A 22725-nucleotide genomic window follows, 5' to 3' on the forward strand; every position below is an offset into this window, starting at 1 on the left:
TGTAGAAAACCAATAGAAAAATCTGTATTTTGACTGAATGTTTTATATATTGTTGAAAGTACAGAAATACATATGACATGCTGTTATGCTGGTTTTAAGGTGTGCATAAAACTATAAAGAAAGCAAGAATGTTCTGGCAACTCCCTTAGTTGTCTTCATAAATAGCAAGCCAACAAAAAAGATTCAGAAGGAGAAGATGCACTGGGAGAGGCTGGAAAGAATTTTAGATAGTTTCCTTCATAAGCTGATTTTGTAAATTTTTTTTTTTTTTTTAATCACTTTGTGGGCCTGCTGGAAGAAGTTACGACTGGAGAAATGGATCTAAGCAGATATTTAGTACTTGGGATTTGCATGAAGTGAAGTGGTGAAAGGAAACTCGCACCAAAACCAGTACTGAATTGGAGATGAGTTAGGCTGCACAAGTGATCTTGAAGATAGGAAACGTGTTCTTTGTGGTGTTAGATTATATCTATTCTGAATCATTGTCTTTCAGCTTCTTATTTGACATTGTGATATATCTGGATTTAGAATAACTGTTACTAATGACTTCTTCTTTTTTCTTTCCTTTTTTTTTTGTTTGTTTTGTTTATTCATACATGACATGCTACTGAACTGGTACGTGTGAAGATTGCTGTGTTCACTGTATCCTGGCTTGCTTGTTCTGTGAATTTCTCACGCTCTGTAACATTGTTCTGGGACAAGCATCCTGTGGCATCTGCACATCGGAGGCCTGCTGCTGTTGCTGTGGGGACGAGATGGGGGATGACTGTAACTGCCCGTGTGATATGGACTGTGGCATAATGGACGCATGTTGTGAATCTTCAGATTGCTTGGAGATCTGCATGGAATGCTGTGGGATCTGCTTCCCATCATGAAATATTTATCCCTTTTTATTTTATTCTCTATAAAACTGGAGAGCTTTTCTTTAAATACATTTGAAGAAAGACAAGGTAAGATTTTCACAGAACCAACTGGTATTGCACTGTTAATTCCCTATATATAAATATTTTTTTTTAAAAGCAATCCTCAAATCTGTATTCTAACACAAATTGTATAGTTTTGTATGTGAAACTCAAGCTACATTCCAGCTTCCTTTTGGCTTTGCAAACGGAAGACTGTATTGAAACTGAATTACAGGCCTCATACTGCAGGCTGTATGAGGGTAAAATTGCCATTCGAATTGAGTGACAGGTTTTGGTCAGAGAAGAGACTACAGGGCAAAGCCTTAAGTGTTTGCCTTTACCTACATTCATGTTTAAATGCTCAAATGCCTCCATACATAACATGCCTTTACAGGCATTCTGAAAAGCAAAATGTCTTTATTTCAATCTCTTTAGGTTGAAAGCAACTTTGCTCTGTTATTTTAAACTTAATTCAAAAGTCAGCATCAAGAATCTACTGTTGGTTTTGCTATAGTGGTCACATTGGCAATATTTCTTTTGTTTTGAATGTCTCATTGGTTTGTGAGAGATTCCTGGTATTTTCCATTGTCGGTATTGATACTACGGGAAAATTTGGCAAACTAAAGTCAATGTAAGTTTTGCCATGGACTAGAGTACCACGATTTTGTTGTTATCAATCAAGACAGAATAGAGAACTTATATTTTACTTCAGTACTAATATTACTTGAAATGCTTCTTTTTAGAAAGAGACTTGGAAATCTGTGTAGACATGAAATATATCCTTAAACTAACAGACTAACTAATAGATGAACAAATCTTCAAAATTTGGCTATAAAAGGGAAATTATCAGAAGTTAACTCAAGAATCTAAACCCATACATTAGTTGCCTTGTCAGTGTTTGTGGCTTTACAGCCAGTATCACATAACTTAGTATTAACTTCTTCACTGTGTGAGAAAGATCCACAGAGGATGGCAGAATTTACACAGGGTATAAAGACCAAATTAAAACTGACTTGACCCAGGAATTCTGTCATTGAATGCAAAAAGCAAATGCAAAAATGTTTATTCTCCGATACATTTGAAGTATCATTTTTAAATAACTGTGTAAAAAAAGGACATTTTAAAGATGAATTATATCCTTTAAAAATAAAAGGAATATGATTTAAAATGTTTGAAAAATACAGTTAGATTCGAGTGGGCAGCTTTAAGGTTTTCTGAAAAATATCTTTGTCATTGTAATTGTGAAATGAATATGGTCCAACACTTAAAGAGGTTTATGGCATTCCCAGATTTAGGGAATAATGGTACCCATTTTTTTGACCATCTGCTAGTTTCTCCTCTCCATGTCTGTAACTCATTAACTTTTCTGTGCAAATCACCTATACATCTTGATCTCACATACAAACTTTCCTATCTACACTCCAGATTTCCCATTTATAGATTGTTGGGTCTTGTAAATTTAGGCCTTGTTACAAGAGTCATCGATAGCCAATAGATTATTTCTGTTGGGTGAATTTACCATAAATGTCTCTTTCCGCTGTAGTGAATTCAATTTATGTAAATGTGACAAGCTAAAGATCACAGGAGTGTGAAGCTAAGTCAAGAAATGGTCTGATATTAACCAAAGCTTCCCCCTGTGAACACTGACTAGTAGTGCCTACTACTGCAAGTTATCACTGAAGGTAACAGCCAAATCTTCAACTATACTAGGGAGCTGGGAGGTGTTATGTTGTGCCTTAACCTCTGCAATATTGTGGTGTATTCTGATGCAATGTAGATTTACTCAGAGGGTTTCGTATCTGTTTTTTGATAGTTACTACAAGAACTGATTCTTATAATGTTGGGTTTTGTTTTGTTTTGTTTTGTTTTTTTCCCTAAGTATTGGGCCAGATTCAGATCTGTGTTGCATAAACAAAGTGCATTTCCATTAATGTCAGAATATTCCATTGGTTTAGCTCCAGCTAGAGAGCTCAAAGATATTATGGTAATAGGCAGGCTAATAAGGAATCATATAGTTAAATTGATAAATTCCCTGAGCTCAGAATCAGGCCCATGGGGCTCAATTATGACTCCTAAAAGTCTGAACCACATTGGGAAGGGGGAAGAGATGCCTTGGTTGAGTGGCAGTGCCTGGAGGCATTTTGCCTTTGTAAGGCATAATGCCTCTGGGGAAATTGGGGGCATCACAGTGAGCACTGGGACTCAATGCACCTTGGAAAAAGTGTAGACAGTGCTTCACCCATTGTAGGTCTATGGTTGACACCGTGGTGGTGGGGACATGCTCTCTGGGGCTAGGCAGCACCATTAGCTGTCCTTCCTTGTGTCCTTCTGGTCACAGAGAGGTGAATTATGGCTGTTTCTTGTCTGATTGTGCTTTTGGGGACAGGGAAGAGGACTTCCAGTCTCCAGTCCTGCCCCGATGTCCGTGCCCTGCCAGAGCAGTTCCAGTTTTGTGTTTGGAAAACTGCAGTTTTGCGTATCAAGCTTTTAGTGAATACTGGATGTTAGTAAAAATTACTTTTACCACAGGATGCTATAGTATATATATATAAAAAATTGGTCTAGAGAGTCCTTTTTCTGTGTAAAACTTTATACAGTTTGCTCTGCACAAACCCTTGTTTCTGCTTATGGGAACTCAGAGGTTTTTTTGGTTGATTGAAATTATGAAAACCTGGGAAATGTATTTACTTCCAGTACTGTCAAAATACAAATATTAATACAGCAACTCTGTTCATGCATATCTGCGTATGCATACAGACTCTCTCACACATGTGCACACACACACATATGCAGATATGTTATTTCTTTTCCCACTGCATTTGTGAAATACTAGGAAGTGAAAATAGTGTTTATTAACCCTCATAGTGATTAGAAGTATCAAAGTATTACTGACTATTGAAAAAAAATAAAAAATTGTGTGATTTGTTTGACATTTAAATGTAATCTGCTACTATTTGTCATAGAGATATTAGGACTTCGGTAAAATGTATCTTTGTAGCAGAGAATATTAGTATGTAGTTTAAGGAATTCCTTTCTATATTTATATTCTTAAATTCTGTTTTGTAATTTTCACTCTATAGACAATCTGTAAGCACCTTGTGTAATTAAAACAAGCAGAATTAGGAGACAAATGTGAAAATATAGTTTAAATAAAATTAAAACATCAGAACTTAACTGTCTATTTTATAATAGTTCTTTTGAACTTGTACAGTGTTTCAGTGTATAGTTCTGCAAACTGGCCCATTTGAAAAAATGGTAGCTTGCTATTTGTATTTTATATCGACTGGATGTGCTATTCTCAAATACTATTTTGAAATAAAGATCTTTATTTTGAAACTTTTGGATATCTTCTTCTTCTAGTCCTGCCTTGTTACTCTTCTGAATGATAATTTTATGTCTTATTTGTGAGTTTTCTGTTATAACACTTACTGAAAGCTTTGGCCTTTGGGTGATTTGCACAGAGGGTGAGCCAGTGTAGGTGAGTTGTCTTACATATGCAGCTAAACCAGCTTCGGCACTGGAAGCTGCTCCAGCATGAATCTCCAACAGTAAAAGAAGTTTGTCATTAAGAAGGCAAATTAATTCCTTAGTGTAATTGTATTAATGAGATGGAATTCCAGTAATGATTAAATTGGAACAAAATGAAAATTATTGCAATACATCTGCTGCAACAATCTTCAGTTTACTAAAAACAAGCTGAACAGAAAGGGTAGTCAGTTCATAGTATTGCAGTAGACATATTAAAGTCTAATGGCCTTTGTGGCCTATGAAGCTGAAGGCTTATACACTGTACCACTATTTTAAAGGTATGTTTTTAAAATCAGTTAGTTTAAACACAGATAGAGTAGACCGCTTCATCTGTGATTTAAGCAAAGATTTCTTTCATGTTGGCTTAAGCCTAGTGTGAACATGCCTATGCTACTTTAAAACTGCAGAAACTGCATGTCTACAGTCTTTTGCACTACTTTTTCTGTGTCTATTCTAAATTTATTGAACAGTTTACCATGTCTGTGTATATGTGGGCCCTTAGAGGGTCTAAAATAACTGTAATATGTCTCTCTGGATGTTAACACAGGTAATATGTTAAAACTGACAGAAATTCTGTGCTTGAATGTGTACCATGAAGTCTTGCTGTTGAGACTGTATGTCAACCTTGGCTTAGAAAATTCATGAAAGAGAACTAATAAAAACATAGACAAATAGCACTGTTTGAGACTTATTACAGGTGTTCTAGCTGGTATCTATAATACATAATGCTAGAAAGAAATGGCTTCTATGAAGAGGGGTCATGATCAACATTTGGGAGCTTTTGGATTGAATATTGACTCTATTTCAACTATAGTACTTGTGTTAAGAACTGTTTGTTGAGTTTGAATCATTGCTTTTGTAAAATAATCTTCTGATTGAAAAGCTTTTCTGAGCTGTTCACACATTTTTAAAAGAAATTGCCTTAATGATTACAATATTTGATGTGTGTTCTTGGAGAGCAATGCCAATTGTATTGATGTATTTCCACAGTAAAGCTCCTTAGCCCCAAAATTAAATTAAAGATTAGAGAAATATCTCCCTAGTATCTTTCAGTCCCTCTCTCTGTCTATATTTAAGTGTGCACACCATGTGTTGGAAGACTTCAGGTGGCATTGGTGGTGACAGTAGTAGCTCTAGAATCCTACAGGCATTAATCTTACTTTTTTTTTATACCTTCTAACCCTTCTTCCAGTTCTTTTAACTTCCAAAGAGAGCAGGGGGACCTTAGCTCAATTTTAGCATCAGGATATTGAAAGAAGTTCAATAAAAATAATACCCTGCACCCACTTCCACGATGCACTTGTTCACCATGCTCAGTATACGCAAATGTGAAGTTGATTGCTTGTACAAAATTCAGCCTCCTCATAAGCACTTGCTTATGCTATTTACCGGTGATTTGGTGCTAGTGACATAAAAGGATGGTCTTTCTCTTCTTTAGAAGTCTTCGATATGATGAGCTATTTCTACTATAGTTGGAAAGAGAGAAATTTCTCTGAATTACCATTCTGCAGAACAGGCAGATGTTGAGTTTGATTAGGTGATCTTAATCTCTATATGGTTTTTAGTGTATCAGTTCACCTCACTTAAAACTTAATTTAATAAAACACTACATGCAATCCTGTTTGCCTCCTTTACGTGTGCATATTATATCAATTGTTAGTACATTACCATTCAATGCTCATAAAAATGGGATGTTAGGTGAAAGATTGTATAATACCTTTTATACCTTTAATAGTATCTTACTAATTTTTATCCTAATATGCATATGCTATTTTAATTGACAAAATACTCCACTATAATTGAGGCTCTATATCATCTCAGTAGGGTATGTAATTGGTGCCCAAGCACTATACAATTCCTCTTCAATCAGTGGTGTAGGCTTCTGCAATTTGTCTCATTTCGAAGTTGCACAAAGTGACCACACTGTGAATGTGCTGTACTCCAACTTGTATGTGTTTCACGTTACAATCTTTTTCCGGAGTACCTACCTTTGTTTCTTTTGCTTTATCACAAGGTGGTTTGTTTGGTTTCGATTTTTTGTAATCTTGTTTTTCAAAGAGAACATAAAGGGCTTTTATTATGGAGGTATAGGACAATACCAAGATGTATGTTATGTTGTAAATTATTTCTTCATCTTTTCTATATTCACTGCTATATGCAGCTCCTAGTCAAATAGACTTGTGAAAGTGATGTCTTTGGAACTTTGGAATATATCTAAGTAGCTGTAGCTCAACAGTGTTTTGTGTTTGAATATATGAAGTTCAAAATACATTGATTGTGTCTTGCTTATTGAAATAAAGAACTGAAGGTTCTGGTGAGATGGACTCTGCAGAGTCTTGCAGACTGGCAATCTTCAAAATAGTTCTACTCACAAGAATAAGACCAGTACATTATTTTAAAAATAATCCATTCTACAGTGGCATATATATGGTAGCTTTTAGATTCTGTGCTACTTTCAGTTACTGAAGACTAGTAATAGCAAGCTTGGAAAAAGAAATGTATTAAACAACATGGGTTTGCTTTCCTCCCTAGGAAATGCAACTCCATTTGTCTGTTTCTTCATGTGAGCAGGAGACACCTTGATTACATATTTAATGTAGACTAACAGCAGTGGTTTAGAATCCACAATAACTTCAAGGTCATTACAAGTAGCATGTGCAGGATAAAGGGAAGCACGGTGCAAGGATTCCACTACTGTTGGAAACTGTTGTCTCTGCATCAGTAATCTGCTTTGCAACTACCAAGCTTTCATGGGGTTAAGTTTAAGAAAATTAAGGTATCCATGGCTGAAAGTTTATATTCAGTCTTGTTTCTTCAGAAAGAATAATTAGACATATTTACACAATTACATTTTAGTAAACTATTATGCCAGCTTAACTGTAACACATATTCTGGTAAAAGTACATTAAATAGCAATCCAAAAGCAATTTAGCTGCTGAAGGCATTATTTTCTATCTAATTATTCACAAATTAATGAATAAAATTAAATTCCAATCACTAAAAAAATGAAGCAATGGTGAGAATCAGAACTACAGATTAGTTAAAGCTATGCAATGCATAACAGAATTAAAGCTTTCTTTTATTCAAATTCAATGCTTAAAAAAGAACAAATCCATCATCTTGAAATTTGACTTGTAGCTTGACATTAAAAATAATATGAGTAGAATTTTCAGTGGGGTAAGCACAAAACTAGTTCAAGTAGTGTCACTCTCAATTAATGTACTCAGGTGGTGTGCCCATTAAAATTCCCACTTGTGGGTTCAGCTCTCTATGCAAATGGGGTCATTACCTGGAGAATTTAATTGGGTATGACACTGGGAGTAGGAATTTTCCTTTCAAAATAAACCTACTTGCACACATTTTCACTAGAAATTTGATTGTTACGTATACTTCATATTGTTTGGCTCTATAAATATTTACCAAAATTGAGAATGTCTTCACTTATTTATTTTTTTACAGGTGATTCATAATGCATCAAAATGATTTTTAAATTGTTCCAAGTATTGCATATACAAGTCTTGTTACAAAAACCTGTGGTGAAAATGTATTTTTTGGTGTTAAAATTATATTTTTCAATGTTTCACATCCTTTTAAAGCTGATATTAATTTTTATAGCATCTGAAAGCAGAACTGTAATATTTTTGTAGTATACGTACGTGTAAATGAAAAAAGGCTATATCATATTGAACTTGTATCTCACACATTGTTTGGAAGGGACAAAAATATACTGTGTTTCTGAGTAATGCTAACTTCCAGCTTTTGCTGGAAATTACTTTGCAGAATCATTTGTATAAATACGTCTAATACCAAAAGATATTAATTCCAAAATACACACACAAATACTGTGGAAACACAGAAGTACATGGTTGAAAGGAACTTCTAGAGAACTTCTAGTTCAGCAGTCTAATCTGAAACAGTGTCTAAAAAGATGTTTTTGAAAACCTCTGATGAAGGGAATTTTGGACACTCTAGAGATAGTTGGCACTAGTGCTACAGTAGTGTTGCAGACAGAAAGCTTTTTTCTAACATCCCATTTAATCTTATTTTCATTTCTGCAAGTAAGACTGATGTATCCATGTTCTATTCCCAGTGGATGTGTAGAACAATCACCATTCTCTTGTCATAACCTTTCATATATTAACCTTTCGTATAGTTTGTGTACTCCTGCCTAGTCTTCTCTTACCTAGTCGAAGGAGATCCAGTCCGGTTTCTTCAACCTGTTTTCTTCAGTACAACAGTCATTTCAGGCATTATGTACTGTATGAGCTATGCTGCTCATTTCAAAGTATCACAAGACTGAGGGAATAACTCGTGAAGGGACTTTCTCTGCTAAGGAGAAGCATAGGTATTAGATGCTATATTGAGTTAAGAAATATATTCATGTCTATAACATGCGTGGATTTCTGTGGCAAGAAAGTTGACCGTATTTCAATTGCACCTTAACTTCTGTAAAGGAAACAGTCCAAAGAATCAACATTATGATCTTCTACACCCAACACTTGAAAGATTTTCATGGGATTTGTAGAACGCTTTTTAAAATTGCCAAGGTAGACACCTGCAAGTGTTGTCTTAGCAAACAGAGAAAATGAATCTACCATGTCATTAAAGCTTATCTCCATTTGTTACTTGTGCATTTTTGCTCCATCTCAGCTTTCAGCTTGTTGCCATTTCTGTTCAGCACTCTGTTTACTAATCCAGCATCCTCCATCTTTTCACTAAAACTTCCTCTCCAATTCTATTGGTTCTCATTGCTTCTTTGATGCCTAATACGTAGTTATCTACGAAAAAAAACCCTGCTACTGAAGAGTGGTGTTTTGCTTATTAAACTTACCTGCAACTTTGTGGTAGCCTTACAATATGGTTTTAAAACCTTAGCCAAGAGCGGATTTTAACATAAACAAACTGCATTTCAAAAGGTTGATGCTACCTTACTACACTTCATATTCAAAAGTTGTAATTAGAAGGATTTGGGGAATGCTTATTTTATTCTCAGGGAAAACTATTGGAAGCTTGATCTGGAAATAATGACAAAATAAATTACAGAAAAATTATTAATGCATGTCAGTATAGTTTGATGGGAAATTCCTCTTGATTATTATTCACTAATGAGAATAAAATTTTGGCTGATTGATAAAAATAATTGTGTAGCTATAATATTCTTGAGTTCTTAATACATTTGACTTAGAGAATCATGGAATCATAGAATTGTTTAGGTTGGAAAAGGCCTTCAAGATTATCAAGTCCAACCATTTACCCAGCACTGCCAAGTCCACCACTAAACCATGTCCCTAAGCACCACATCTACTCAACTTTTAAATACCTCCAGGGATGGGGACTCAACCCCTTCCCTGGGCAGCCTGTTCCAGTGCCTGCCAACCCTTTAGGTGAAGAATTTTTTCCTAGTATCCAACCTAAACCTGCCCTCGCGCAACTTGAGGCCATTTCCTCTTGTCCTATTGCTTGTTACTTGGGAGAAGAGACCGACCCCCACCTGGTTACAACCTCCTTTCAGGTAGTTGTAGAGAGCAATAAGGTCTCCCCTCAGCCTCCTCTTCTCCAGACTAAACAACCCCAGCTCCCTCAGCCGCTCCTCATAAGACTTGTGCTCTAGACCCTTCACCAACTTCGTTGCCCTTCTTTGGATGCGCTCCAGCACCTCACTGTCCTTCTTGTATGACATCCTGATTTGCAAGATTATACTTTAATATGTGCAGATGATGTAGACTGAAACCGAGTAACTGATAGGTCTCAACCAGTAGTTGTCAAATGAAATCATTAATAAAAGAGTGATTTTAGAGAGCTTCTGCAGAAATTGGTACTGTGCCTGCCACTATTCAACATTTTCAACAATGATCTGGAAGCATTTCTAGCACAATTTGTAGATGAATCAATAGTTGATGGAAGAGTTAATTAAATACATACATACCTTGTTACAAGGTGCTTATTTAGAGCAATCTGGACCTGGTAGGATGGACCTATTCTGAGAAAATGTTTTTCCATGCTATGAAAGGGAAAGGAAATATTTAGAATTTACTTAGTAGAAAAAGGATTCATTTTAAACACTTCGAAAAGGCTTGAGGATGATGATGAAGAACGTACTGAACAATGGTATTCAGTTGAAATGCTGTGGCCTTTCATGGTGACCTTTCAGTTTTTAAATGGGTAATGCAGTGAGTGGAAGCAGGGAAGAGTATGTACTTAGGAAAGCAGTTTCAGAACACTGCTTTCTGACCTTCGTGTTTTGAAAAACAGAAGTAGTCCAAAACAGAGCCACAGAAATGACTTAGAGACATAAAATTGCTTTAGGAGGTGAGAATTGCAGAGCTTATTCTACTCAGTTTATCCAGCAGAAGACTGACATGTGACTTCATCACACTGTACCAGTATCTTTAAAGGCACAAATCACGATGTTCTGAAGCTTTTCTTATTGTGTCAGAGAGGTGCAGAAAGAGCTAAAATCTAAAGCCAAACAAAAATCGGTCTCCAATTTCTTACCAGAATGTAACCATCAAGATAGTAATGAGAAGAACAAACTACAAAACGCAGCATTTGATTATACACCTCCTGGTAGCTTTAGCTCACAACTGAATGCTTTTCTGAAAGATATGCTTAACTTTAAAAGGCTGTGTGTGTATATGCATACATACATAGATATATATAGCATATGTAGAGGAAAAAAATATATATATAATCAATAAAAGTTGAACTGGATGGAATTTTATTTCCTTTCATATTGGAGAGGTTAGATGAGGTGGTGCAGTAATACCTCATGATTTTGTTGTCTAGTAGCACTAATACATTATTTTAATAATTTGAATGGGGCTCATATAATTCTTACTTTTGTCAAACATTAAAAAGAATAGAAGGAAATGTTTTTCCATAAAACTTTCATTGGCATAATATCTCTATATATTCTAGGTGTGTAAGAAAAGCAGCAATATTCTGGGCTGTTTATCCCCTGTATTCAGAGAGATTATTTAATGAGGAAGTGACATTTTCTGACCGATGCTCTGCAAGTAAAATATGTGCATCAGATAAAGCAGGGACAGATCTCCTGGGTCTACAAGGTGGATTGCTCCTTGACTGTCTTCCCGTAACAGGTTCTACAACATCTCTGTGGGTTGGGGTTTTATTCTGTGAGTTTTTTTTCTCTCTTTCTTTACTCTTCCTGGTGGGAGCATGAGAAGTACCAGCATGTGTGTCTAATCTATTGAAGTGGACTTGAAATGGTGCTTCTTTTCGCTAGTGCAGGATCTCGAGAACACGAAGAAGGATGTCCTCTCTCACGATAGCTGTCTGGGATAACGTGACGGTCACAGATGTTTCCCATACCAATATTCAAATATGGTGAATGTAGGTTATAGTTCTGGACTAATAATTCAAATAAAGATTAATTTCTATTGCAAAAGAGTAAAACACATTAAATGTTAATTTCAAGGGCAAAGCTAAATTGAAGTCCCTAAGAAAATACTTTAAATTAGATGAATTACCTGTAAAACAAACATCATAGATAAAAAGTGAATTTACTTAATATAAAAAAGTTAATAAAATGGGCTGTGAAGGGAAGATGAGCAGCAGTGTTAAGATAAATAGTCCACTCACACCGAAATAAAGCATGAAAGTTCATCTATGATATAAAATTTTATGGAAAATTTACAAGACAAAATGCATTCTGGTGTATTAAACAAAGGACCACTGGGATTTGTGTGTTGTGAGCTGTCAGTAGGCTCATCATAACCGTTACAAATCTACTCTGAAATGTTAAAAGAGCAAAAATACAGAGCTAGAAGGTCCAGTTCCTCTGGGCTGGGGAAAAGACGTGGGTACTGGCTTTTTTTTTTGTACACTGTCCTTCCACATGTTGCAATGCAGGACATTATAGAGCAGGTGGAAAGGTCACGCATGTGTAGAGACTTTACTGCATATTTCACTTCCCTGCTCCTTAGTTAGAGGAATGCTGTGTTACACTGATTCAGCAATAGTTTTGCATTCCCCTACTTGAGGAAAAATTTAGCTCACGAACTATACCATTTGGTTTATTTATTTATTTATTGCCTTCAGGCTACTTCCTCGGTTCTGTAGTGTTCTTGGAGAGTCAAATGATAAAATGAAAAGCGACCCCTATGGAAATCATAAGTAGTTTGTTAGACTATATTTTGAGACATGGGGATTCCTCCAGTGACGGTAATGAATTTTCCTCTTTCCTTAGCCTGGTTTCCAGAGACAAAAGGGCTTAATAATCCACTGTGATATATATGCTTGCATGTGTGTTTGTCCATTTTCTTATTCCCTACTAATAACTTTTAAGCCTGTTGGTCCCATGTAAACCAAGTGAAAAATGAGAGCAATTAAAAAAACCCCAAACAAACTAACAGAGTGGGCCTATTCTTACCCCACTGAGGGGGCACTTGCAGAATTTGCTCAGCTCTTATAAGCTGTCAGAGAATCCACAGAAAGGAGACTTACTAAAAATGTTTAATTGTGGTAAAACCTACAGCTGAAGTTCACGTTTTATTAAATGTAAGGGAATCAAGATGAGAAACTGAAATCGCAGGAATGAAAATTAATTCCACTACTCATGGAACAAGTTTTTTTGCGTGATTTAAGCTTGACTTCCATAAATATGAATAGTTTAAATTGCTTCCAAGACGATTCCTACTTCTTTGTCTCCTGTTTTGTAATGTTTGCTTTTGGAAAAGTATGATATTCCCCTTTAATGGTTTTTTTCCCACCAAATAGCTTTCTAAATCCGTTGTTCCAGGGTAGCCTTCAGGAATAAAACTAGAAATGACTGAAAAAATAATTTGATAGTGACTAAGAAAAGAAGTCTGAGGGGCTGAAAAAGAAAGTAATTTTTTATTAGCACATATGCTTATTTATTTTCTTTTTACCAATAACAACTTTTGACTCAGGACTAAATTTTTAAAATTTTAATTCCATATAATATACTGAAGCAACTTTTTGCAATAAAAATTTTCTAATGAAAAAATAAATAATTTACTGTATAATTGTGCTCCCAGTTAGCATTAATAAAATATTATATGTGTAATTTTTACAACTAGAAGTAGCACTGTGGTTGTCAGTCTTTGCTGTACACATAGCTTGATTGTTGCAGAGTAGACATCTGCCAGAAACATTTCAGTTTAGCATGACGAATTTACTGTAACCCTGTCAAAAATCACATAACAATGCCAAAGTATCACTTTGAATATAGGTTGAAAAACAGAAATAAGTGTGTTGAGGAAGGTTTTCAAGTTCTCGACGAATCCAGTCATTACTGGTGTTAGGCCAGTAGGAACGCTGCTGCTCCGTGGGGGATTCCTGGGAAGTGAACATTACTTACTTAATCAGCGTAGTGAAAAGCAAGATCCTGTTGACTGTGGGTGCCCTGAGTAGGCTATCAGCACCGCAGCGAGGATGCTGGCGCACAAAGGGCAGGCAATTTGCACAAAAGTGTAAGACTTTTTGAAGGCTTTTTTTAAAATTAAAATGGGAAGGGCGCAATTTGTTTGTGATGTCTTTCGCGCTGACTGTATTTCAGATGCTTGATTTTTTACTAATTCTGTATAAAACGCTGTATGCAGCGCTGCTTGGGTTAATATGCTTGTTGAAGCCTGGTGTCTGAATTACTTGGGCCCAGTTCTGAGCTCAGATAAACAATAGAAGAGACAATCAGGGAAAGCACATGCTGTCTGGAGGCTTAATGGTAATTCTCTAGGATCCTGATATTTCAAGAGATAGTGTATCAGGAAAGGTAAGTACTCCTGCATCTTTGGTAAAAGATTCTTCAATGTAGTATGTATGTGATTTAAATAAATGTAGGATATCTCACTTTTTCTCAGGTTAGATCTTTTTGTATTTTCAATAGAGGCCAAAGGTGATGTAGCATGTTTCAAATAGAAGATAAGATATGATCCTGGGATGTAACTCAAACACCATATCTGTATATTTTATAAAACTATTATTTATGAAAGGGAATTACACATGTGCATCTGCATTTGCATAGGCCCGCTGTCTGCCTACCTGTATGAATATTACCATAGCCTGCAGGTAAATCCTGGAATTAAGGGTATTGTATCAATACGTAGTCTTCTTTAATGGACTTTCAAACCACAAACAACGGAACTGATTGCTCATATGTAGATACAATTAGTGTAAATGATTATTTCCTGACATTAATATATTAAACAACAGACATGCATTGTTTGTTCTATTATAATTTTCTATTGTTAGGCTGATTTCAAACACTGTGTATAAAGGTCTGACGGCAGAGTAGCAGTCTGCTATGGCATGGGAACTTCTGCCTTTGCTGATTTGTATTAAAAACTTCACCATTGAAACCAATATTAGGTGGAGGAACCTGCATCTCCCTCTTCCTTTCTCTTCTCAGAAATGTACCTCAGAGTGCTGGGACAGATGGTGTCAGGCAGTTTGAAAACAAAAAACCCCAAACCAAAACCAAAAAAAAACCTGAAAAACCTCCCGAGAGGTGATAGCCTGGAAAACTAGAACCGATGTTAAAAAACAGCCAAAGGAAGAATTTCATCGTTCCTTCAGAGAGCTTTGGTGAAGTATGTGGGAAAGCACCTGTCCTGTGAACTTTCCTTTCAATATCTACAATCACCGAATTTATTTCTATAAAATGTATTGCTATGGGACTGTAAATGTTAATATTTGTACATGCACATGAGTTCTTCTCTAACTAAATATTCTTACTTGGAGTGCTTATGGCTCACATCCTACTCTGCCCTGCTCCTGTGAATAACCAACCCAACACACTGACAGACTGACAGGACACCCTACTCTGCTACAGCTGAATTAGGGCCGATGATACACGTTACACACTGTGCTGCCTGACAAATTGAATCAGCTACTCTAAGTGATTTTGCCTGTTTCAGAGTACTGGGAAACTCAAAGGGCATCAAGTCAAATTACACATTGATCGCAGTTTGCCCTGTAGCTTTTGCACACAGAAGGAATCACATACAACACTTAGAAGATTAGTGGAAGAGACTGCATCAGGGGAATATCACACATAAGCATGTAAAAGTTGGACTTCTCTGGATGGTAGTAATGTCGCAAGTCTAGCCATCCAGGAAAGAGCAAAATTTATGTTGATGTGCACTTCCCAAATGACATAGACATAGACTTCATCATCACTTCTGTAGACCTTGTAATTCCCTATTTAGCCATACCATAGTTCATGTTTCATTTTGGGTTATTTTTCCTTCTTCAAATAAACAAAATGTCAGAATATCACAACTTAGAGTGAAGTCTAGATTTGTTTTATATAGAAATACAAATCCATATGTACTAATGTTTATGAACTGCTATATATTGGAGTATCTTTAACCACGGAGATCACTGATCTATTACTGTATGATCTACAACTATTTAGAGTTTGGATGACAGACCAGTAGTCGGATGCCTGAAAACACAATTTGTATTTTCAAGCTTTTCTTTGGAACCACAGAGGCTAAATGCTTCCTTAAAAACCAGTAGCAAAAATTACTTAAAAGAAAAAGTCAAGAAAACAAAGATTCTTATATGAACTGTTTATTCCAATATCTGACATTTAAAAGACAATACAAGATACTGTATGACTTACGATGATATGCCAAGCATTCGCACAAAGGCTTATCTTTATTTCATTTGCAATGCTTGCACTAGCTGAGGCCTCCTCCTTCTCCTTGGTATGCTGATGAGCAAATTTTGCACTGGCTCACAGCATGCTTCTTAGAGGAGTGTTGTAAGTATTACTAAAATAATTTAAATAAGCCTCTGTGTACTGGATCTCAGTTTATTGATCAGTAATTTATGTACAGTAGGTTCAGGTTCAGCATGAATGTCTGTATTTCAGCTTTTCTGAATGGTCTTCCAAGTCATTTAGTCCACTAAATGATCCTGAAGATTTCTAATTTCTCTCTGTTGCCAGGTAGATTTCTTATTTGTTCCATGTTTTCTTCGTTAGTTATTAAAAGCACTAACACCATTTTTCTCAATTTTGTTTCTATTTCTAAGAAACCAGTTACTTGGTTTCTATTCTTGGTGTTTCTCTTACACTCATGGACCTGGTAAACGTACCAAGACAACATGTTCTATCGCTTCTTTTATTAACTGCGGTTGCCGGTCAACAAGAGGTGACAGCAAATGAAACTGAGGCCCATTGTGCATGTACAAACTTAAGGGTTGTTTCCTGTCACATTCTGTGTTGCGGACACATCCTTTACTTCTCTCACCTAATCCTTACTACTCAGTCGCAATAAATATTTTGGGAAGAATATGCTGCTCCAAACTCTTCCTAACACAATTTCTCTTTGTTTGCTTAGGCTGAAAGTTTTGTTGTTTGGTTGTTGTTTCAGTGAATTCCTTCCACAGAAAGAAATGAAATATGCATTTTTAGTAGCTTTCTTCACCAAATATGGAGGTGGTTTGGATTCAAGGACTGATAGTCTTTTGACTGGACTTAAAAATCTACTGTATCTGTTGTTTAAGGTCAAATGTCTCAATAAAATCTTTCCATAGAAGTGAGTCGATAGTTTGTACTTTTATCAGGTCCCTTCTGCAATTTTTTTCCTCAGCTTTCTTGATTTAAAAAATGACAATGATGGTATCTGAATTTTCTGTGAATTTCTGCACTGCGATGCATGTTGTGAACAGAATTTTCTTCTAGTTCTGCTTCTGGGCTCCCTCTGATCTCTGTAACATACAGTGCAGTGCTGTCTTCCCTAGGCACTTCTCTTATCATTTTCTTAACTTGTTCTTCTGTTCCTCATATGAGGGTAGCTTGCGGAGCTATGCAGGGGAATCATTCACAATATCAGCTAAACTGCAGAAAAACATTTATAAGGATTCCACAGAAATGAAGAATTATGAACATTGGCTTTTTTTTTAAGCTCAAAATGAGGAAAAATGAAGATCCCACAACTATCCAAAAAGCCTTTCCCCTTGACCTGCAAAACCCAACACATAAATACAAAAGTCTTACCTATTATAGATGCAACATTATTCTGTAGGAACTGCTTTGCTTAGGACTGTATTAAGATCGTAATGAGTAAACAAAAAGACTATTAGACCAAAGCCAAGCATTTGTTCATAAAGGCGTATTTTAAAAACCTGAACACCTTTTCTTTCCTCCCCTCCCTGCACGCACTAGCAAACCACCACCCTTCATACAAAGCAAATACACAGCAGAAGTAAATTGGTGTTCTCAGTGGAACAGAAGATATTTAATTTTTTAATAAACATCCGATTGTTTTTGGTTTTCTCTGTTTTTCAGTTATTGGTAGTATATTAACTGCTGATATAGTAACTGAATGCTGGAGCTCCTGTGGGCCAGGAGACCTGCCTGCTCATGTGGCTTACAGCATTCATCCTACCAGCTGGCACTGAGAGAAAACCTACTGCTTCTTATCTTCTTCTTCCACTTTGGCTTACTTGGTACATGTGCTTGTAAATATTTACTTATTATGTTGCTTTGATTTCTTGTTGTAGCTACTTTGGGCTTTAGCCAGTGTTCACTAGCAAGGCAAGAAAGAGATATTCAAAGAGATTATCAAAGAGATAATATTTCGTCTTGAAAAGTAACCAGTGCTCATCCTGAAGTATTTGCAGACACAAAAGACGTGTGCAGAAGCAGCTGATACATCTATATCTGTCTGTAGGTTTGTTTCCATAAGCTTGGTCATAAAAGTGATTATTCACTTTGTTTTCTGCTTAATACAAAGCATTTGTTACTTACCATTAAATTAGTAGATCCTAATACTGAGCCTGCAACTTTGTTTTGCTGTTTATCTTGTACAGTGTTGTGTTTCTATACTAGACTGTTCTAAGTTGGTAGGACCATATTGATACTTCTGGTACTTATAGAAGCATTTTTAACCTGCTACGTGGTATTTGTTATGTCTCAAGATGGAGATTTACATTATAGAAGTACCGTAAGAGGTAGGCCACCTGAGAATCCATCAAAAAATGGGAAATCACCCCACTTCTCCTTTGAATTTACTGGTGATTTTAACAGGAAGATAGGTGCTATTTTAAAACCAGAGAAATTGCAAGACTTGTGGGGCAGCCATTGTATGGTAACTTTCCTCCATCGTATGAAAAACATATTTTGCCCACAGATGGTTTAACAGCGATTTTGGTTTTGCTTTTTCCAGTGTAACTTGGCTGTGTCTCTTTATCTTATTTGTCTTTATTTATTTATTTTCTTTCCCCTTTATCACACTGTAAAGTGCTTTGGCCTGTCTTTTTCATGGCTGTTCATGACAGTCTCTTGTCCATTCCTACAAAGATTCTGCTTTTATTCTTTTCATCACAGCATGGCCAGTCAGCCAGTCTCGCTGGCAGGAGTTAACTGGAACTTGGGTACTCTTCCAGTTGAAGGATAAAACTGTTCTTCCTGCAACCTGTATTTCAACAATGAATAAAGCAGTTTTGTAGTCAACATTAAATAAAAACACATGGTTTCCTGCAGCTGGAGTCTTAATCTTGCATTAGGCTTCCCACAGCCAGTGCTGCACGTGGCAGCTTTTAAAAGCTTGTGGTACTGCAGCTCTTGGTTTTGCAATTGCAAAACTCTCCTCTCAGTTAAAATTGAGTTTATGGCTGCTCATCACAGAACTACCAAAAGAGAAAGAGCTTTCGCAGCTTCTTGCTTTGGGAATTGCTGCTCAGAAATCAGTGGCACACAGTCCTGTTATTTTATAGGAGACTGCAGTTTCTGTACTGAAGGCAGAAAACCACTCTAGACTTTATTTAACAGCATTGCTCTCCATTTAATTAGACCTTCCATTCCTCTGTCCTTGGATATCTTCCTTTCTGGATTTAGCCAAGTTGTCTAATATTGGAGTTATATAGCTTGCAAAAATTATGCTAATCTTGTTGTTTTAACAGCTGCATGTTTTGGTGTTCACTTCCTGTGTTGTTCTTGCGGAAGGTGCCATAATCTTAAATCCTCATCTGAAAATGTTATGAGCCTGTCACTTTTTTTCTCTTGACTCACATTTCAAAGAGATCTGCTTCTTTTTATCATCCTGTCTGCCTTCCCATTACAATTTTACATTATGATATTGAAGCAGTCTTTGATCATTTTGTAGTTTGCGTAGGTCCTTGTGTAATATGTTCACTTGCTTGTCTAGTAGCATGTTCACTTGCTTGTCTAGAACGCTTGCATGTCAGTGAGACAACCTGCACAAGCCTAATCTCATCTGCCTCTGTTTTTTGAATAGCTGGCATATTTTGTCTGATGTGCTATATAAATTGTCTGAGTGTTTGGCTGAGCCCTTTTTGATAATTAATATATTATTCACCAGGGATTTTTATAAATACATTTCCTCCAACTTTCTCTTCTTTCTTTTTCTGAATAAGAATTGCATATGCACAGAGCACTGTCACTACATCTTCCCAGTTGCTCCCCACCCCCTTCACTGACATGATTTTACCACATTGGTGGATAATTTGGTGGGTTTTATGCTACTGATAGTTAGCATATGATAGTGAAAATTATTTAACTGGTGCCAAAAATATTCACTCTCTTTAAGCACTTGTGTTAAGATTCAGCATCCCTGTGCAATGACTGTTATCTTATAGATATTTTGAAACAGAAAGTGTGCTTGCTATATTGGCAGAGGTCAATTACACTTAAGTTGTAAGTTTCACTGAAATGAAGACGACTAATGAGTGAGGAACAAGGGTGGGTGCGAGTGGCGGAATCTATTTCACTGTGTTTATGGGTGACCAGCAAGGATTCTCTCCTCCTTGCACCCATTAAACTGAGTTTTGGGGGTTCAAGAATAGTAAATTTTATTTCTGATCACACAGACTGATGATTTTGGGACTTATTTTTTATCAGGAATATGTGTAAAGTGAATTTACATGTATTTGCATATCTATTCAGAAGGAATTTAAGGGTAATATAAATAAGAAACAACATTACAAGCTTCCAGGAAAATGTTTTTATTTTATTTTGGATTATTTTATTTTATTTTATTTTAGCTATTATATTCTATTTCTATTTTCCTTTTTTTTTATTGTTTTATGGTATTGCCTTATGAAAGAAAGGGCAGGATTTCTGGTTGCTGTGTAATACTTGGGACTACTGATGGGAAACAGGGAACAGCCAGAAAAGTTCCTATAGGGAGAGGAAAGGGAAGGAAAGGGACCTAAACTTTCATTTTGGCTGCATTCTGCATAGCCTGAAAGCCTCGGGGAAACTTCCAAGTGTTACGGTAGGTAGGCTACAATGTACTGATCCAGTCTGAAGATAACCAAAGCACAGCTGAGGGTGGGGAGTCTTGAAACTGATTAAAAGTAATCACAGCCCTGTGGCCCGAGGCATGCAGAAAACAGAACCATTAATGCTATCCGTGAATCCATATAATGTCCTACATAGCAATTGCCAGTAAAGAGAAGAATAAATTTCTCTAGCACTTCTTGAAGCCAGGGAATTTCTTATTTCTGCCGGTGTGGTGAATAAGAGCGTTATCCTGAAGTGTCTCAAGTGTCAGCCCTGATGCTGGTGGGGAGGTGAGGTCCCTGCCGCACAGAGTGAGCTTTCTGTATCCAAGGGGGGCCTTGACTTCTCATGTTTCTTAATTTACAATCCAATTTATATCCATCTTAATTCATAACCCAATAGAAGCTATACTGAGAGATACCAACATCTTATTTTGTGCTCAATATATTGTAATATATAGAGTAACAGTGGGAGGAAATTGCTGAAAAATAATTGCAATGAGATATTTCAATAATGGCTTATACAGAACCTGCTGGGAACACCTCATATACTGTTGATTTCAGTAAGAATATTTACTGTAATAAACACAGTAGAGCTCTATTTTTAGTTTAATATAAAGATTTGTGTAAAAATAGAGATGAATTACATTACTCAGTTGTATCTCTTGAATTATCTTAACCATATGTGGTTGCTCTTAAAATTAACCAATTTATTATTTTCTAAAGAGCAGCTGGGGAACTGTTTAATATATAAAACTGAAAGCAATGTAATTACAAACAGAGGGGCAGAAGTAATATTATGTAGTCACAGTTTAGAAACTGAGCCTTGAGTATCTTAATATATGCTTACATAAGTGATTAGTATTAGTTTGCTTCAGCACTTATCTCAATGGGATGTTTTTGCCATAGCACGTTTATTCCACCTGTTGGTAAACCAGTAAACCACCTCATTCACATTTCTTCTGTGATTTTTTTCCTTCTCATTTGTACCAGTTTCAGCCTGTTTTAAATAAGTTCCTTATTTTCATGCATGCGTAAAAATGGACCAAATCATAGAGGAAGCTGAGAAAATTTGGAATAGAATTTAAGAAATGTAATTATTAAAAAAAAAAAAGAGAGATGACATTTCAGGAATTTTAAAAGTACATGTTTATGTATGCATTTAAAATAATAAAGCTCAGTTAGTCCTTGTGAAAGATGTTTCAGCATTGAAAGATGTACATGTGTACTCTCTGCGTAGGTCTATGGCTTTCGTGCTTGGTATACAAAGTAATTATGTGCATGCTGGGTAACGATGCGACCATTGCCACTAGGCCTAACTGACCTCCATAGATGCTGTATATAGTATCTACCCATGTATTTGTAAGGGTTAAAATTATAGAGAATGATATCTTTTTACCCTAGGTGACCACTGTTTTTAAAAATAATGGTCATAATTTTAGAAATCAGGGTTTATTCACACTTCTCAGCAGACATAATTCTGTACAAGTGTCATAAATTGTTACTCTTTTGCATTATTTAGGGTAGCTCAGGGTGCTTTCAACTAAAGGATTTTTTTCTCACTTTATTAAAAATACTGAATTTTCCTTATTTTTTCAGTGTCGTACATTTTATAGTGCTTCCTTATTAATGCCTTTGTTTTAAAAATGGGGCAGAGAGACTCCTGATCTCAGCAAATATCTTAGTGAGTATACTTTTGCTTTGGGGCAAGCACAACTTAATATTCATAAATCTCGGAATGCAGAGGCGGAACGTGAAGAGAATCAATGTAGATTCTCAAGCATTAGGTATTGGGGCTAAATATCTGATGTGAACAACTTATCAGAGGATTGGCAACATTATTAAAGTATCATGTAAGAGCCAAGCTATTTCTAAGTTTCAAAAAACCATGGAAAGATCCCTAGCACTAGTTGACATTTCAATAAAATATGGCTAAGAAGAAAATACCTCATATAAAGAGATCTCAACAGACTAACATAAAATGAAACAATAAAATAGAAGCCAGTGCAATAAAATAAAAATAGGTTCTTGTAGTGATGCTTGAAATCTGAAAATCAAT

The 22725-nt window shown here is 36.0% G+C and overlaps 1 protein-coding gene across 3 annotated transcripts in view; it reads left to right on the forward strand.

The window, feature by feature from the left end:
* MDFIC (MyoD family inhibitor domain containing) overlaps window positions 1-3499 on the forward strand; it is a 50464-nt gene extending 46965 nt beyond the window's left edge. For all 3 annotated transcript variants that reach the window (XM_082309652.1, XM_082309653.1, XM_082309654.1), the window contains one exon: window positions 628-3499. In XM_082309652.1, the coding sequence (XP_082165778.1) occupies window positions 628-875 (248 nt within the window). In that variant the 3' untranslated portion in view covers window positions 876-3499. The remainder of the gene's footprint in view (window positions 1-627) is intronic.
* The last annotated feature ends 19226 nt before the right edge of the window (window positions 3500-22725 follow it).

This window comes from Platalea leucorodia (assembly GCF_965183815.1).
Source record: "Platalea leucorodia genome assembly, chromosome: 4".
NCBI classification, from domain to species: domain Eukaryota; kingdom Metazoa; phylum Chordata; class Aves; order Pelecaniformes; family Threskiornithidae; genus Platalea; species Platalea leucorodia.